The sequence below is a fragment of the Pimephales promelas genome, chromosome 7 (assembly GCF_988280905.1).
Source record: "Pimephales promelas chromosome 7, fPimPro1.hap1.1, whole genome shotgun sequence".
In the NCBI taxonomy this organism is placed as follows: domain Eukaryota; kingdom Metazoa; phylum Chordata; class Actinopteri; order Cypriniformes; family Leuciscidae; genus Pimephales; species Pimephales promelas.
In genome coordinates, this window is record NC_142775.1 from 21,572,207 (window position 1) to 21,592,711 (window position 20,505).

The 20,505-nt window shown below is 35.8% G+C and overlaps 1 protein-coding gene across 1 annotated transcript in view; it reads left to right on the forward strand.

The window, feature by feature from the left end:
- The window catches only part of ramp1 (receptor activity modifying protein 1), a 28,592-nt gene extending 8,991 nt beyond the window's left edge, over positions 1-19,601 (forward strand). The window contains exons 2-3 of the mRNA XM_039682936.2: positions 5,443-5,578; positions 18,514-19,601. Coding sequence (XP_039538870.1) covers positions 5,443-5,578; positions 18,514-18,769 — 392 coding nt within the window. The 3' untranslated portion in view covers positions 18,770-19,601. The remainder of the gene's footprint in view (positions 1-5,442; positions 5,579-18,513) is intronic.
- The last annotated feature ends 904 nt before the right edge of the window (positions 19,602-20,505 follow it).

The following is a 20,505-nucleotide window of genomic DNA, read 5'->3' on the forward strand; positions in this document are numbered from 1 at the left end:
ATATGTTTTTTGAAGGTTTATTTATGTGGCCTTTTGAATTGTAAGTCTAAACGTGTCATTGTTTCACATAATTACCAGTAACATATTCACACTTCTCATGCATCATTGTTTGGAAGAGGAGGCACACTTAATAGGGTATCAGCTATGCAAACACTGAATGCAGAGTGATGCTGATATTTCATGTTTAGTTAAGCATGACAGATATGTTGACACAGAAAATGAGAAAGGACATAGTTCTGAAACTGCAGCTGGACTAGAAATAATATTTCATGTCTATTGTTATGGGTTTTTGAGCAGCGTTAATTCATTGGACTGAAAGGGCATGCTGCAGAGCTGTAGTACCTTTTTGTGGTGAGATTCTAGGCTCATCTTTTCTATACAATGAAAGCAGATAGTGACCAGATGTTGTCAAGCTATCAAAGGAACAAAAACCATGATGACAGCACCACAAAATATCTGGCACCAAGATGTTAGAAGAATAATAGCCTATAAAGAACCTTTGTGCAAAAAGGGTTCTTTCTTGTCATTATCATCATTTTTTGAACCCATATTATAGAACCCTTTTTTCTAAGAGTTTGGCAAGCAGGATGAGGCAGAGGGCCATGATGTCCACCCAACATGTTGATCATAAGAACTGATGGTTTACTTATCTAATCTGTCTTTAATAAACTGCCACAGGAGATGATCAATGGTATTTGTTTCACTTGTGAGTCTCAGTGTAGTCTTCAAAATCCATAAAGCAACTTTAAGTAAGTGTATGGTTTGAATAACACATGTGTTATTGTTAACTAAACAACAAAAAAATATTTAAATAAAACAGAAATAATATAAATATTAGATAAAAAAATATTAACTTAAAAACATAAATGTGTCCTTTTGTGTTGCATGGAAGAAAAGTGTTTCAAACAACACGCGTTGTGAGAGTTAATAACTGAATTTCCATTTTTGGGTGAACTATTCCAGCCTTACAGTATATCTGCATAAATACTCTTCACTGAAAAGATGATGATGAATATGACAGTCAAACCAGTCAAAGTGACGGAGATGACAAAGGAGGAAACTCGAAATACTCTTATTTTTCCCTTTCAAAATTCTATCTCACTGAATATTTTCTGTATCATGCAAGAGTTTGAGGTTAAAAGAATCTCAGTGTTTGAAGAGAAAAAATAAGGTCATGTAGCAGCATGATGTTATATTAGCTTGACGTTTTTTTTTTTTTTTTTTTACTGTTTTATTGTAATATTTTAAGTTTATTACCTTGACTTTACCTGCAACAATACAGAGTATTTAAAGGTATTACAGATGCACTCCTGACACACAAAAAAACAACATTATACTGCCTTCTAAGATGTCATGCTTTGGCAAATTGTAAGGCAGCATTGCACGCATTCTTAAAGATAAGGCAATCCCAAGATGCACTATGGCAAGTTCAGTAAAAATATTCATCCAAGATGGCAAATGGAGTCGAATATAAAAGCAACTATAAATATATTTTTTAAATACTAAAAATTGATTCAAAAAATATTCAAATAGCTACTGAATTGTTATTCTCTGTTTACAGATTGATATACAGTGTGGTTTGTGACAAATTGAAGTGGTTCTGAAAACTCTTGTTTGTGAGTTTACCATTTAACAGCAGCCAGAACAGATGGATGTGATCTGTGTGGCCCAGCATCCTCCTACACACTCTGGGCTGGCCTCAACTTTAGTATTTTGTTAAATGTTAGTTAAAAGTAATGATGAAAAAAATGTCTTGTAAAAGTTAGTTTTAGTATAATTTATTTTATATTGCCATTTAATACAAATACTGTACATTCATGTATTTGTAAGCGTGACTAAAGTATACAAATAGTTTTTGTGGCCACTGCTCTTACAAAATCCATGATGTTTCAGTGATTTGTTCTATTTATAATAAATGGAAAGTTCTCTTTCCTAATATCTGTTTAATATGAGTTTAGCTCCTCAGGAAGTATAAGAAAACATACCGTGCCCTGTCCCCTACACCATCAGTGCAGTCTAGGTTAAAAATTCACTTAGCATAAGCAAATATGCCACTTTGCCTGTGTTGTGAGGCAAAAACTGAAACAGTGTTCCACATTTTATTCATTTTTCCCTTTCATCCATCTCCAGGGCAATATAAAAGCTTACGCCTGCTAGAATCGCTCATAAAATAGAATTTCTTTGGGTGCAAAGCTGCGTCGTGTTGTCAGAAGGCTCCAATGTGCTAATGTGAAATCACACTTTGTACCTTTTTTGTATTTGTATCTGCACACCAGTAAATGGAGTGACATATTACTGACTAATTGACTGTAAAGGATCCTGGATATCATCCAGATTGCCAGCATATTGCAGATGTGAAGTAGTTGGCGGCACACTTGCTCGCTCTCTCTCACACAAATATGCTGTGAATGTCAGTGAGAGCAGTGATGTTTACACATTAAGACACTAATTAAGTGTTCTGGTGGAAAGGTTCCTGTCATTTTGAGAATATTGCATCAAAGGTCATGTTTTAATGTGACAAGCTTGATGTTGTCTTCTCTGGACCTGGTTGCTTGAGAATCTTACTGCTTTGCACAGGCAGTTTACTGTTCCTCGCCATATAAATGTTCACTTTCTGTTTTTATAATGTTATTTTCACTTGTTTACATGCTGTGTGATTGAAAAGGGAATTCATTCAAGATAAGGATTTGGAACAGTGAATGGGTTTGTTCTTGTTGTCTTCCCAGGGGAGAACTCTTTTATATTACTGAAGTCATGATTGTGTTTTAACACAGGGAAAGGCACACTTTCCATCTATATGTGAGATTCAGTGGCTCGAATTCAAAATCTTATCGCAAAAATAAACATTTTCTCTCTTTGTGAATGTTACTAAAACATGAATGTATTGGCACATGGAAGGGAAAACACTGGCAGTGAAGCAAAAACAGAGGAGAGGAATAGTAGAAAAATAAAATAGAAAATGTTGAAGAGGCAACTGCAATTATGATAATCGGACTCTCGTTGAAATAACTGATACGCATTAACTTGAAAATTGTGAAATACAGTTAATTAATACCTACACTCTAAAACATGTTTTAACCCAACTTTGGGTCAAATATGGACAAACCCAGCCATTGGGTTACATTTTTTTAATTATATTTTTAACCAAACATTTGGGTTTGTCCATATTTGACCCAAAGTAGTAAATGCCCTCAAAACGCTCATGTAACATTTTCTGGATTTGAGCTTTCTGTGCCCTTAGGATGCATATACATGTTTCTTTCCATGAATATGTGATGATTGTGTTGCATTAAATTGTGCAAAAGACTTACAATCTGCTCTATTCCATTTCAGACTCTGATAGCTCTAATCACTAGAGGATTTACTCATGGTTGACGTCTAGGGTTATTTATGTACAGTACATGAAATAAAACAGGAACATATTCTGTCTCAGATGCTATGCAATATCTAGTGTTTTTAATGTTTTATGCTCTCTTATGCATTTTGTTGTTTTATTGTCCTTGCATCTCCCCTCTGCCAATTTTATTTTTATTTGCAAATATGGTTTGATATTGCGATGTTACATACTTTTGCATTTCCACTCATTTAAAGTTTGCTGTTTTTCTTACTAAGAGTCTTAAATCTGCCTCAAATACACAGTACACTCTTGGATGAAAAGTTTCGAACCTTAAATGGGTCTGTTTGACGAATCGACTTGAATTCCATCGTTCTTTATTTTGTCTGCACTGCCTGGAGATCATCTGGTGCAATTTTGGTGAAAATCAGACCAACCGTGTAGGACGAGTTCGAAAAAGTAGGTTTCTTGGACAATTCAAAATGGCGGTCATGTTTTTATGACGGAAAATGACGTTGTAGGATGCCTCAGGAATCAGAGGAAAAAAATATTTTGTTGATAGGCCTTACGGTTTAAAAGTTATTAGCATAATATAAGTGAAACAGGACACCAAAGTTTGTGTAATTTCTGTTGGGACTGTCGTCAATCAGAACCGGAACAACTTTCCCGGAAACGGTTCTATGGGCTGCCATATACGCCCAGTCGGAGGAGGAGGAGGAGGAAGAAGAAGAAGAAGAAGAAGAAGAAGAAGAAGAAGAAGAAGAAGAAGAACGTCTGGGTTAGAAAGAAACGGTTAGAAAGAAAGTCTGATTGTTATCCTGCACAAATTCCTTGGATTTTTGTTTGACCTCCCTCTTTATTTTTTCTTGTGGGACTCTCACCTGTCACATGTTTGATGTTGACTAACAATGAGCCAAGGGGAGCACTGTCAATGCGGCTCTGACTGTGAGCACGTCTTTCATACTGATCAGACGCTTTTCTGTACGGCATTGGGGGCGAGTGCTACATTCGTAACATGGATCCCTATAGGAGAATTAAACAATAGGAAGGAGAGAGAGAGCAGAGAATATGAAAGAAAAGGACTGTCAGACAATGGCTTCTCTGTTTAAAAGGCTATTGTTTTCCAAGAGCTGCACATTAATACCATTATATCAGAGTTAATGAAATGACTCATCGTTGTTTCTCCTCTAAAGTTTTTTTTTTCTTTTACACTCTATTCAGACCTTTGCTATAGCTTCTGAAATGTTTAATCTGTTACTGGCTTTTTAGTAGAGTTTTATATAAGATCAGTTGTGGTGCTGGACATGATGTTCAATTCTAAAGTAATGTCCCAGGTTCAGTCAAGTAAAGCTTGATTTATGCCTTTTACAAACTGCAGAGTGAGTCTAAACCTATGTGGTATCAGACAGCAATAGACTACAGTGTCCATTTCATTAAACGTTATGATTAATGTGAACATTTTGAGTTTTAAGTCTCCTTTTTTTATTATTGAGACACATCAATATATCAACTTGCGTGCTTAGACACATTTCCTCCTCGTGCTGATTTTAATGTGTTTTGTTAAAATCTTCCTCTGATTTCTGCCTATTGATTTATTAAGGTCAAATGACAGATACAGTCAACAACTCAACATATGCTAGGGATGTGGTTCAAACATATCCTGATTAACCGCTTGCCTTATTATTCCTATGGGAAAATCTGGGAAAATTAGATATTTTTAAATAGTTACGTTCTTTTTTTAGAATGGAAACATTTTCCCCCATACTTTAAATAGGCTAAAGCAAAAGCAAAAAAAACAAAAAACAAAAAAAAAACAACAACAAACATATAAATAATACTTTATAGAAAACTCCTTACTAACAAAAATAGACATAGATGAGACATTAGAATTAGCTGATCATTTGATCTTGTAATTTTTGGTGTGTATGGAAACAATTGAGTTACAGTATAAAGAAATCTCATTTGTGGTGTTTCTTTACCATTGAGTTCCACTATTTATCTATCTACATATTTTTTTTCATACACAGTGCTAACAGTGATCTACCTGTGGAGTAAAGATTAATTGAGATGTTTTTCCTTCTTCACCCTCCATTCTTTTTCTCTTGCAGTGAACCTACCTGTGCTAACAATGGCATGTAGCAGTCTCTATGGAAATGCCATTGAGGAGTTCTGCCTGGTCAAGTTCAAGCTGGACATGGAGATTCTCGACCAGCAACAGTGGTGCAGCTGGGAGGACACTGTTGAGTAAGTGAGAAACATGACACTTGTAGGATTTAATGTATTATTGGTAAATTCTTGACACTGATTAGCTGACATATGACATGAAGGCCAAGTATGGTGACTCAGAATTTGTCCTCTGCATTTAACCCATCCAAGTTAGTGTACACACATTAGGAGTCGTGAGAAGTGAACAAACACAAACCGTGGATACACCCAGAGCAGTGGGCAGCCATTTTTGCTGTGGTGACCAGGGAGTGATTGGGGGTTCGGTGCCTTGCACATTGGCACTTCAGTCAACTTTACTAGTTAACAGTCTGACTCATTATCACGTTCCTCGTCAGTGCTCAGTACATTCAGTGTCATTTCCAACATCTTCAAAATCATTATTTTTATCGCTGACAGCATCTTATATATATTGTTTTATTTGCGTTTAGTACTTGCTCTGCAGTAAATCAGTGAGCCATTGTGTATTAGACACTATTTTCCACCTTGTGGAATAAACTTATTTAGTCATCAAAAATTGTATTATTGTTGTGCAGAAAAATATACTTACACTGTTACACAACTTTGGTCATTAGTCTGTTTTATTGACACCAAAATATATTTTATAAACAATATAACAAGAAAAAAATAATTATTACATATATTTTTTTAAAATGCCTGTTTCCCCGTTCATTGTTTCTTTGTGAAATATTATTACAAAATATATTTTAAACAGTATTATTGTATTCTATCATTAGAAATGAGGCCTTGGTGAGCATAATAGACTTCATTCTGCAACTTTTGTTCAGCACAATCCTGCCTTGCCGCTGACATACCTGCTTGTTTATTTGAACAGTTCATGACAAGGTTAGTGAAGAGCAGAGTTTTCTCAGTAAGAGAGTCGACTGGGGTTCCCATATTATCACATACTTCGGAGGGATTTAGTGTGCCATGTGGCACAGCTCCAGGCGTACACCGTTCCTGGGAAATGCCTCCATATGTGCAGCTGTCTCTGTGACATAATCGAGGTTATTTGTGGTGCCCCAGAAAACACATGATATTGAAGAACTTAACAAGAAGAACTGTCTTGGCTTTACCTTTATGCCTTTGACAACTGACCCTAAAACACTGCCACTCTGACGTTAGACTGAAGACGTTGCGCTCCACTGCAACAGTCAGAAAAAGTGACACTGGATGTCAAGGCTGTCGGATCGAGGCCAGCTAGGTCTGCCTGTCCCTGTCATCAACATTTCATAGACTGTTTGTCCCCTGCGACCTACCTCGTAAATACTGTAGCTCATGCCAACGTGAAAACTGATGACCGTGTTTTGCATTTCTAGAAATCATTGTAGTTAAAGGGATAGTCCACCGAAAAATTAAAACTTTGCTACTCGCACTGATGTCGTTCCTGATGTCATGTCTTTATGACTTTCTTTATTCTGTAGAACACAAAAGAAGATATTTTGAAAATGTCTCACTGTTTTTGTTGTTGGTTTTTTTTTTTCACAATGGAAGTCAATGGTAACCTGATTGGTTACAGGCATTCTTCCAAATACTGTATCTTCTTGTGTTCTGCTAGAGAAAGAACAGGTTTGGAAGACCATCATGTGTCATGACTTTAGTTTTCTTAAATTATGTTACAGTTAGGCACTTGTGAATGGGGCAGTTTACTGAAGAATGATTTTGTGATTTTATAAAAGCACATTAATTATTTGCTTAAAATTGTTGTATTTGAGGTGTGACATTTAAAACATTTATGCCATTTCATTGTCATAGTGATGTAGTTGTAAGTTTAGACCTATCTTTACACAGAAAATCTTGTTAAAGGGGTGATGAACTGAGAAATCAAATTTTCATTGAGCAAACGACTCGTTTTTAAAAGTGGGGAACTATGGTCAAAGAGGATAAAACACCACCCCCGCAGAAGAAGATCAACGCCTACTTCAACACGGCCGGTTTAGCCCCGCCCACCGATTCGCATAGCTAAATAACATAGGCCTACCTCGTGATGACAAACCGGATCCAGCAACTGAGCAATACAAAATATTGTGCAGTGCCTGGTTGTGGAAGAAGACAGTCGCTGCATATGCTTCCTCTAGATTTGCAGACCGATTAAAAGTAAAGAATGGTGCTGTTTTCAAAACAATTTTCCCCACATACACCGACGAGGTGAGTTGAAACTCAGTATAATATGCAAAACTGTTATCCACTCTGCAATGGGCGTTTACTTCCAGGTCTTCAGTGCGAGACGCCCATAAAAACCGAGCGTTTATGAGCTGGGCTCAAAACTAGGGTAGAAAATAGGCTAAAACCAAGCGAACGTCATAAGTTCTCCTCAGACAACAATATAATAAAATTTAAAAAGCCAGTTCATGACCCCTTTAACACATATTATTTGTCAATTGAATAATTTAACTTGTATGGATTCACTTCATTAACGTTCACTGTAAGTGCCTCACTTTAACCCAGATTTTTACTCCACTATAAAGTGGAGGGATTGTTATAGCAAAAAGTTCTTGGTGTTCATTAACAAAACTGTTGGTGCATTTGTGGTTAAATCAAAATCACAGAAAAAAAGCCCTAAAGTTGCACAAAAAAAAAAAAAGAAGTGTGTTGAGGAGGACGACTGATTACTACTGGTGTTGTTATACTGAGCCATTATGACACAAAATGATTATTCATATCAACTTTATTAAAAGCAGTTTGAGTGATTCCCTTTAGATAGTGAGTCATAGATTCTGCTAACTGCGCATAATGGTTTGCCATGACCTTGATCTTTTGTATTTCATTTTTGTGTGTTTTTTACATTAGAAGTGCTTAAGCCCACCAAACAAGCCTTAAATCCTGGCTAACAATATATTTAACAAGGATTTATCTGTGGTTAAACCTTAATAAGAAGCACAGACTTAAGTTAGCTGGCTTTATTTAAAATACAGAGGACATCAAAAATACCACACTTAATTTAAATCAATAGAAAATTCATAACATAAATCTGTCACGGCAGGACTGAAAGTGAACAATATTACTCCATGATTCAATGCAGCACTTTTTTTTTACCATGAAGTTCGAGTCCAGGCTCAGTTTGTCAGCCATCCTAGAGAAGAGTGTTATTGCTCAATGATTGCTCTTTCACAGCTCAGTGGATTTCAGGGTGTTCTCAGATCCTGGAGCAGGTTCAAATGCCTCACTCACCTGTGAAACTGCGCTCATTAAAGTATGTATGGCCCCTCGGCTCCCTCCATGGGGTCATCCAACTCTGTTGCTCAATTATGTACAAAGCACTGTCTAGAGACAGCCACAGGTCTGTGATGAGGGCTGAGCAACGCTGTAGAACGACGTGTGGCCTCCAATGAGCCTCAGAGGTGGTGAGGTAAGACGTATCAAGCACTGAGGGTAGTCAACTGCAGATAATTAAGGTTATATACAAGCGATCAGAGGCGGCAAGCACTGTTGGACTTCAGCAAATTGTCTCACATGGGCAATGAAGCATTAAACCACTTCGGCGAGAATCAACAATCTACTGACATAGCGTTTTGTCCTGCCAAGGGTCATTCCTGTGTGTGCTGTATTCTCATTAAACCCCTCTTAAAGCACTGTTTAGAGGCAAAATAGACGGTGTTTCCCGAAACCATCGTTCCAACGAACATTCGCAAACAGCATTGCAAAGTTGTGTGGTTTGAACGACAGCTCTCGACCTGTGGTTAGAGGCATAGTTTCTATATTGCATGACATTTGGACGTAATAAATCCTTATCTTGAACAAAACAAGCAAGATGACATTCAGTACAACCGGTGCCTTTTATTTAGAATACATACAAATGTAATTTACGTCTTTTAGTTTGTCAAAAGATTTAAAGTACCGTGTTTGAAGAGTGCTCATGTGCAAACGTGCATACTATGTAAGAACGAGCCAAATATTGAGCCTGGTAATAAAGCAAAATGACAATTTGATATAGTCCTCAGATGACATGTCTGTAATTTATATGAACAAATCTAGCATTAATTGGATTAATTGGTTTCATTAAAAGTAGTTATTACTCCACCACGTGCGAAACCAACGTGGTTGAACGATACTTTGCGACAATGGGTTATAGGAAACAGTCACAACTAGTTAGTTGATTTCTCTAACAATGCATCGTACTATGGTAGTGAAGCAGCGAGTTACATCGTTGTACTAGACTGATCTCTTGAAATTGCATGAGTATGACACGCCAATTCGTATTTCCATTTTTGGCATGCTATCAACACGCATAATTGCTTTTCAGCGTGTTTATGAACGCCGCTGACTTAAGGTTACATTACTGTATACAGTATATACAGTATAAATATATGACCTACCCCAAACCTGCCCCTAAACCTACCCGTCACTGGGGTTAATAGCATTTTTGAGTGTTCCCCTACCATCCTAGGAAAAAAAATATCGCTCCCCAGATGTAGATCTACATTTTGCTTCGTTTCGTTTGGACATAGCAATAATATAAAACTCTACTGATATTAAAGTAACAATTACAGAAGAATAAAATAAAGCATATATTGTTACCGTTTGAATCTTGGAAGGTTCAGTTTGAACAGATGTTTTATATCATCATCACTGTCCTCGTCAGAGCTCATTTCCCAGTACATTCAGCATCTCGAACAAATTCTCAAAACTATCATTTTCAACATCTTCAAAAATAATATTTTGATGACCGACAGTGTCACTAATGTTTGATTGCGTTCAGTACTTGCACTGCAGTAAATCACTCGAGCCTATTCCTATTCTTTTGTTTTCTGCCTGCAGTAACTATGAGTGAAACGTCACCATCATTAGTGTACATTAATCATTACTATGTAATTGTGTGCACTATTTAAGTGTGCATTAATCATTAATCAGACAATATTTGCCACCAGGAATAAACCTATTTAATTCTAAAAGAAATTTTAATTCTAAAAAGATTCAATTATTGTTGTGCAGATAAATATACTTACACTGTTACACACCTCGGGTCATCAGTGACCCTATACAAGTTTTACAAACAATTAATGAAAAATTAGGGATTCTTTTATAAAAAAATTCTTAGTATATTGTTTATAATGAATTGATTGAGGAATAGTAAGAAGGTTAATGTCTTACTTTAAAACATGATGTCCTGGGTCACTAAAGACCTGAGGTATGTGTTTAAGGGTTAAAACCTCACTGTGAAGTGTTTTGCTACTGATTTAACAAGCACAAAAGAGATCCCAACAGGTTTAATAACGTGCAAACATTACATAGAAGAGGAGACAAAAACTCAGAGATTGATATTGAGTATTTTAATAGAATAATGTCCAAAATAGTAATGTTGTTCCAAGCAATGATATTCTTTTTTTTTTTGTGGAGCTCAAAAAAAAAAAATGTTTTGCAGACATTGACAGTTCAGTGACTAAGAGCTGTCAAGCTCCAAGAACAGAGAGAGAGAGCGTGTCTTGAGGCATCAGGTTTGAATATGTGCATGAATGAGATTTGGCAGTTGCAACAATTCCGAAACTTAAAGTTGATAAATTGGCAGCACTAACCTTTATCTATTTTTGTGCCATTACTAACAACAGATAAAAAAATTACCCTAACTGGATGAAAACTTTGGTAATTGGTTTGATGTGTTTTGTCAATGCATTTAATCATATTTAGTTCATGGGCATTTTATTGAGGTTTTAATGTGTGCTATCTGAATTAGTCAAGGAGACAAAATGTCAGACCTAATTAATGTGTTTTTTTATATTTGAACTGCTAATTTAAAATTATATATCATTTTGATTGGTCTAATAAAAAAGTAAGAGACACACGTCCCAATACTTCTATAGTGTCTAAAGCTGTTATTATTCCAGACACAAAACAGTGATATTTTCTGGCCATGAGAAAATATTAGAGGCTATTCCCTGTTTGGCCTCTTCAGAAATCTATTCCATGATGATAAATGTTATCCTCTTCAAGCACGTAATAAGTCAGAGATCCAGTAACTCGAGCTCAGGTGTCTTGACTCCAATACAATACCCATCATTTTTGTGTCCACCATCTGGTGTTTGCGCAGTTTTGACTCTTTGGGCCCTCTGTGACCTGTTGTCCTTTCCATCCTGATGAGACTGCATGAGGACAGGCGGTTCATGAAATCGATTGTAAAACTAAAGGAGAGAAGAGAAAGTAAAGTGACTGTTTGGTGGCATGGGAATACTGAAATTGCTGGTTAACAGAAAGTCCTGGAATTCAAATGTACTGTATCTGAATGCCGTGATACAAAGTGACAAAACTTCCTGCAGTGTGTGTACTTGTAAGTTATATGAATTACATTGGGAAATATCTATATGGCTTTATACTGGCAGATGTAATGAATTCAACAAACGTGTTACCCAACTGTATGCAATATAAAAGATGGAATTATTGGGCAAGATCCCCCCCTTGAAATCTTTCTGCTCCTCTTGCAGTCACAGAGTTTAGGTTCTGATCCCAATGTTTATTTGTTCCCCCAGGGAATGCACCCCCCTTTTACATTACAGTCAAGGTGTTTGTGAGATAGTTTTTATTAGCTCTGGGGAATGTGACCACACTTGAAAGCATTAACCCCTATGTCAGCCTTGATGACACTTAATAACTTTGAGAGAGACTGATAGAGCCAACAAGAGGGTGACACTTTATAACGTTCAACAATTCTCATCAGCTTCAGCATTCAGTGGACAGAGATCAACTGCTTCTGTAACTGTTGCAGAGGCACATGCTCGAAATGTTTTAAAGGACGTTTCTGGATCATCGAGTATGTGATTTTCTGGGTCACTGTTGATATGGGTTCTGTTATGGGTGTTTCTAAACTCCAAAAAACAAAATGATGGATGAGTATTATTAATCTGGAAAATTGTTAACATTTATAACTATGAGAAACACAGCTGACATAAAAAGGAATTTTTCTGTTAAAATAAAATATAATAAAATGAAACATAAAAATAATAATTATATTGTTTGCCAGTACAATTCAGTAAATATCCTTAAACGGCATGAGATGGCATGAGAAAAAAAAAAAAAAATTGCCAGTGGGGTAAGTCAACTACTTGTTTCCTCCTCAAGTTTATATTAAATTGTAAGTACATTAGTCATTATTTATTTTGATTTATATATTTATATATATATATATATATATATATATATATATATATATATTTGCCAAACAAAGGACAAAATGCTTATTAAGAAAAATTTCATATTTCAGCATGAGCTAAAATTAGGATTGTTAAGAGGTTTTATTGACTAATAGCAGTGCCAATAGGGATGAGCAGGAGTAAAAGCATTTATCATGAAAATGGCAACGTGAAACCATCTTTATTCTGTGACTTGATATGGTGACAGGAAAGCCTCACGTCCCACACAGCATGTACAGTGACACCGTGCCGTAGTCATGGTCTCTGTGTGTCGATGTTTGTCCCTGACTCTCTCTGTCCTGTCACACAAGTTATATTTAGTGGTGTTAAACCATCTTGAAATTCAATCTGCTTTCTTACAAGAGTGAAAGCTGCAGGAAGACTTTCCCATCACATGGTCAATGGAGCAGCAGTCACAGACTGAAATATTTGCTGAGTTTTATATTAAACTCAGTATATTATTATCAGTTAATCATAGTGCAAAACAACTAAGAACTGACATGTGTGCTTCTCCCAGTGCTGCCTAAGATTAAATACAAAGATTAATTAAACGGATAATAAATAATGTACAGTAAATCATAATTGAACTGAATACAACAGAAAGAACAGATTTCTTGCCAGTAGATAAACTTTTTAACATACCTTCATCATTTATTTCTACTTTTCAAATTCCCTGTCTAAATTTTGTTTTACCTTTGTGCCAGGTCTATAAAACTACAAAATACATCAAAACAATTATATGTAAACAATGTTAACAATGAGTGAAATAAACATTTCAATTTTGAGAAAATGCTTTATATTCACGTTTACACAATTTGTGACTCTCCCTCTAGTGACACTGTTTCTCCCACAACCAATTATTTTGCCACTAATAAAGTTTTATCAAAGTCTATTAAGCTGTAATTTTGTCTAATTATATAAAAAAAGAAGCACCATAAAAGCAGATGTTGAGGTCGTCTGAAGATAGTATTGTGTTATGAACCAGCCCTAAATTTATGACATCATTATGCCTCAACATCCACAGAAGAAAGTCATATGGGTTTGGAATGACATGAAAGTAAATGGTGGCCTTAATTATAATACTAAGATATCATCTGATGTCTCACTTTTGCAGTCAGGGGAACTTAACCAGAACTGTTTCATCTTCTCTGTATTCACTTGTTAATTGCATGATAATAGGTTTTGACCGAGCAAAAATGAAGCTCCAGGCTTCCTTATGATTAAACATCCAAATTTAACTCTTTCACTAAATGACTTCCTCTCAAACTGATGCTACAGGCTAAATATTGCCACAGCTGTTTCTGTTCATGCTGGTGATGATACGTTTGACATCATTGTTCATCACTCTGTACAGTTGGATGAAGTAGTTAAATATAAACAGAAATACTCATTTGTCTCTTCAGCAGAGCGGAAACTACAAGATTATTTTTCAGATAATTGAGCACATCTCATCCTGGTGTGATGTGTATTTGCTTTTAATGAATTGGGAAGATTCTCTAACCAAAATGTCTTTCAAATTTAATGAATGTACAATGGCATAGTGTTTAAAACCATATATAGTTTAAAGAAAATGTGATGACTGCTGTTGAATGGCGCAACCTTATGTGCATAGCTTTACACTGCTATCCACCTGGAGAGGATTTGATATTATTAGATTTCTGATTCTGTCACATTCATGTCCTTTAAGAGCCTATGAAATGTCACAAAATGCCATTTATACAGTTTTTACATGGATCCATATTTTGCCCATTTCAAATGTGCTGCCGTGTAGCTTCAATTGAGGCCTGTTGGCACAATGTGCTCATATATACTAATATTGTTGAATGTGTTGTGCATCAGGTGTCACAATGTCAGAATTTCAGAATAGTACCAGTGAAATTTTAGTGAAATTTTAATATTCTCTATACCAATTTCGATTCGAACACGTGAAAGAGGAATGTGAAAGAGAAATTCTTTATCAAGTTACTATTCAAGACAAGTTTTTGTCATACCTAACAGCAGTATGAACTATTCAAGTAAACATTCAAAAACTGGAAAAAGCGAGAACATCGTCCAAAAATAATACTAATTAAAAAAGCTTCAGTTACTGGCTTCAATGCATGATTCTGTTCATGTTCAATGAAAGAGGCTTTAACAAAGCTACTAAAGTTATCCAGCCAAAGCAGTGTTATGTGCCAAAGTTTAACACCTGACCGCCCTTACGAAAAAGAAGTATATCAAGTTCATTTTATGTAGTATACTTAAGTAATGTTCAAGTATATTTTTAAGTATACATTATGTAAGTATACTAATGTCACTATGTACTAGTAGTAAACTTGTAAGTGTACTATTTTAATACTGCTTGGGACTAAATTGGCCCACTTTTAGTACATAAAAGTATATGTTTAAGTGTACTATAAGTGTAACAGTAAGTGCACAACTAGTTCATAATTATGTATCTCATGTGTACTGCAAGTGAATTTATGGGTATACTAGTAGTTTACTTTTTTACTGTAATACTTATACAAGTATACTTTGAATACTTAATTATACTTTTAAGTATTTCTGGATCAAAAGATTGAGTACAAGAACAGGACAAATATACTTGCTTTTCTCTCAGTCACACAAGTCAAGTACACTAAAGTGTAATTTGAAGTATATTTCTGAGAAGTACATATAGTATACTTCTGAGAAGTACAGGAAAAATAAACTGAAAGTATACTTTCTTATTTTTAGTTTAAAAGAAGTATACTAATGGCACACTTGAATAAACTTCTTTTTCGTAAGGGCGCACATCCCTGTAACATGTTTAGGAGTTTGTTCTTTAATCATAATGAGCAGTACTAATATGTTCACTTCAAATATCAGCAGTAATAATAAAGACGCTTGTCAAACACAATTAAAAATGAAATGAGAAAAAATAAATACAGTTCTTTACTATTTAACGGTCCATTGTGGGCATACAGTTGGATGGGCCTTTGTTTATTTTAGTCTTTAATGTGAATGCTAATAATACATGGGCAGACAGAAACGATCAGAGGTGTGCGCTCAGGGTCAGTCCATTAACAGACGGGGTTTAACAGAAGCTGGAGCTTCTCCTGAACATTCATTCCAGTAAAACTAACTCACTCTCACCATTAGTGAATGTCTACCACAAATGATTCCTTGTTTTGTTTTGTTTTAACATTTTTCAGTGTTATCCAGGCAGATCGACACAAACACTGACGCATAGCACATATATACTGTATATATATATATATATATATATATATACATAGAGAGAGAGAGAGAGAGAGAGAGAGAGAGAGAGAGAGAGAGAGAGAGATGCACCATTGTGAAAATTGTGGCCGATACCGATAAACGATATTAATATTGATGTTATGGCCGATACCGATATTTACCGATGTCGTTACCTCTGCATAGAAAACACATAGAAAGGATTAGGGCTGCATGCTATTGGTAAAAATGACATTGCGGTATTTTATTTTTCTGAAATATAAAAAACTATTTCACCAGATGACTTGAATAGCTCGAATAAATGAACGAATCATTCTAGAATGACTTGGGTGGTTTTGTCATGGAGTAAATCCGCATAGAAACTAATATTACTAGAACGTTAACGAATTTAGTTAACTAGACTTTAATAAATGGAACCTTATTGTAAAGTGTTTCCGATTTATGTCTCTTGAGTTCAGTGTTGGACAGATCATTTGTTTTAACCATTCATTTAAGTGTAAAGTGGAGCAATTAGTTCGCAAATCGGACGGACCATGGCACACGTTTGTGATTATCCCGTCAGTTTAGTACATTTCACAAGATTTGTCTCAACACAGAAAACATTTCATCACTTGATAGATTTTTTGTTTGTTTATTGAAAGTGTGCATCTGAATATGTGGAAAGCTTTTCAGAGTTGCATTTATTTTAGCACAATTCACAACCACCGCTGGTGAGTTCAGAAAAAATAAAAATAAATAAATAAACCGACCTTTTACCATCGTGTATTGTCAAAGATATTCAGGCAACTCAAATCATTAATATGCAAGAGGGAGGGAGGGAGGGAGAGAGAGCAAGACAGTTTGAAGACGGCTTTTTATATTTGTATTGTTCACTGTAATCTTCATATTGTGCTATTTGTTTAGGTAGACAATGTTAAGATCTGTCCAGGGACAACAGATGAAAAATAGCCTTTGGCAAAGTTTTATAAGATTTGGACCAAATGGATCGTGTATTACCTGAAGAGGTGTGCAACCCGGTTCTGTTATGCTTTGTTATTGTTCCTAAATGAATAAGTATGTAAGAAAAGAAAAGAAAAGTAAAGAAAAGAAAATGAAAAATTCAGAAGGGTAATATGCCAATCTCATGTAAAACTTTCTAAATTCACCCTTGCATATGTACTTGAATGACCAAAGCTCTAATTAATGTGTGATGGGTGTTTGCTCTTCCAAATAAAAAGAGAATTTAAAAAAAAAAAGCCTTTTGGCTAATTCTGGTGCATTTGCAGCATTGCAAATTAATGGACACTGTCCCTGTCAAATAAATTATAAAATCAATTCTAAAATTAATTAAAATAAATAATAAAGGGAAAACAAAAAAAAAATGGAATTGCATTTAATAATGCTCAGTTTCCAAGTCAATCCTTTAAACCCCTCTCCTGAATTGGCAGTAGTTCCAGTCATTCTCTACTGACTTTAATTCGTTCCCATTTCCTTTACCCAAACACCCATAGCCTCAATAGCCCGACTGTGCAGGGGTGACCTACACCCATATGTGTCACACATGCCTCTTTGGGAAGATGAGACGTGCTTTTTGCACTTCCCGAGTGTTTGAACTGCCATTCTGCAAGCCATCTGTATCCCTTGGGGTGAAATGTAAGGGGCGGCGGTGTGCAGTCTTTGCTCCAGCCCCTAATACAGGCCCGGAAGAAAACTCTTGATTAAAAGTCAGCACTGGTTATGCCAGGCATCCCACGCTAGGCTGACTAGGCTTAAAAATAGATGGCTCAGGGGAGGGGGGAGGGGGTTTGGGGTCTAACACTCACACAGGGACCTATTAAGAGCTCATCTAAAGAAGAGTCTCTCCTTGAGCTTCTTCACCACCATCATCATTATTGGAGTGATTTCATTCCATCAGGGCTTCTTAATGATTACTGAGAGAATCATTACTTCAGCTTAATAAAGACACTTATCATGCAAACTCTCACACACAAATATGTTGTAGTGGATTTGATGGGTGATTAGGAACAGAACCAGAAAGATTCGTGTGACCCTATGGTTCTTCCCATGTTTCTTACAGACCATGTACAGTCATGAACTCTTGCAGGTTTTGATTCATAGTACTTTTATATTTCAGCACATATTGAATTCTTTACAATAATTAATTAAGTGAATTGTCAATCTCTGCATCACTGGTGGCTCCAAGTAAAATTGCAAAAATCCCTATTGTTGGCTCTGCACTTCCAACCCGATCTCACGACCAAGTCGTAAGAATTTGACGAATGATTAAAAAGTGGCTAATTCGTAACAATTCATACGACCTCACTCGTACGAATTAATACGATTTTGCTAAATCGTACATATTTTACGAATTGGCCAATTCGTATGAATTCGTACGAATGACCTACCCCTGACCCCGCCCCTAAACCTAACCATCACGTGGGTTTAGACAAATCGTACGAATTAGTACGAATTAGCCACTTTTTAATCATGCGTCGAATTCGTACGAATTGGTCGTGAGATAGTGTTGGCACTTCTCCTGCCTCCCACGGGGAAAGAGAAAGTATTTTAATATTTCCTGAAACCTTTAAAAGTGCACAAATGCCAACAGTCGTCATTAACCTCCTGTTTTCTCTCCTAAAGGGCTTATGGAGAACTAACCAACTGCACGTTCATGGTGGCTCTGAAGATGAACTGTTTCTGGCCCAACCGAATGGTGGATGAATTCTTCATCCGGGTGCACAGACACTACTTCCATGACTGTTCATTGTCTGGACGGCTGCTTCACGATCCACCAAATCGGATCTTGGGGCCTTTTATCGTGGTGCCCATTCTGGTGACGCTACTCATGACTGCTCTTGTGGTGTGGAGGAGTAAACGCAGCGAGGGAATTGTTTAAGTCTACAACAGTTAACCCATAATCTCCACACTGAACAACAGAGAAGGTGATATTTCACAGACTGTGAACATTAAGAAAGACTTGTTTCTCATCAAGTAGTTATACATCAGAATATAGTGAACACGGTTTGTGTGTTATCTACAAACAGATAACACGCAAGTCATTTATACGGACAAAAACTTTCAGCACAATTTCTTTTAAGTAGTTTTTAACTAAATGTTTTGTCATGCCAGCATTTTGTCAGTGAAACAGATCTCCAATCTGGATGCAAGTCATTATGATGATGGATAAGTATAACCTTGGATGGATAAACACCAAAGGAAGGACACTGTTATTCCCATGTGTTTGACAAACCTATGTGAGAACTGGACTCAATCACTTTGTGACATCTCAACGTATTTCACACTCATAGATGTGCTTTGTGCTAAATTATGACATTTGTAGCATGACATTCATGATTAAAATTGTGTTGTAATATTTAAAAATTAAAAAGGGCTATAACCATAATCATGCCAGTAACTTTTACTATATTATGGTCCTTCCGATTTTAAAAATAAATTGAAATTATATGAATATCAAGATCAGATATTTCGGTATGTCACCTAAAAATGCTTTGGCCAAAATCTCTCAAAATCAAGTCAATCCCACCATTGCATCATCAAAATAATGCAAGATTTTGGGAAGCTGTCAGAAAATAATTTCATTCAATACTAAAAAGTTTTGGACTAATGGATGGGTTTATAGTATGTGATGTAATATATGTGCGTATACATACACACACACATACACATATACTGTATATACCGTGTGTGTGTGTGTGTATATATATATATATATATATATATATATACACACACACACATACAGTATATAAGTGAAAATTCATGCATATTTATTATATTCATGCAATCAATTCCTTTTTAAGAAAAAAAAAATGTATTACATTGATAGTAAAATCTATGTGCATTTGTACACCACAAATGAAATCTCAATTTGGTTTGTACAAATTTATGGCATTTTTTGAGCTTTAAAGGTCATTTAATTCCACCATACAAAGACCGCAAAAATGACTTTACTATATTTTAATGCCTAATGTTTTTTAATGTCATTTAATGTTTTAATTTGCTCTAGTGTTTGTTCAATTATAGGCTTAATCACAATCTTTGTGAACCCCCAGTAGGGTAACTGCCTATACGGTGTATGTATGTCTATATACTGTAGGCAACAGACAGTCCAGCAGCTCATCATGTTCTGGATCAGAGCCATCTTTTCTATTGACAGTGGCTATCAGATACTATTAGAAGCAGTGAACAGAGAATTATTTGGTGTCTCAACACACAGGCTTCATGAGGTCAAGGGGCAATATTTTCTTTCTTTAGTGGAGGACAATCCAGCTAAGAAGCTTGCAGCATTTGTCAATGATATGAATTATGTATTAACACTAAAATTATGTTTTTTTTTTCTTTTCTTTTTTTTTTTTTTTCACATGGTTCTGCTAAATGTTCTTTTTTTTTTGTTATGCCTGTGTGTCTCTGGAGCTCTGTGGATTAAAAGCCTGTGGTTTTCACCTGCCTGTAGCGAATTGGACGGAGACACCAGACGTCTTTAATGTCAGCTGAGTTTCAAAGCCTCTGATTTCTCCTGCAGTTATAATAAAGTCATTTGCCCTCAACTTTTTTATTTTTATTCCAGACATTTCCCCTCATTTGGATGGTTGCTTTTGGGCACATCATATG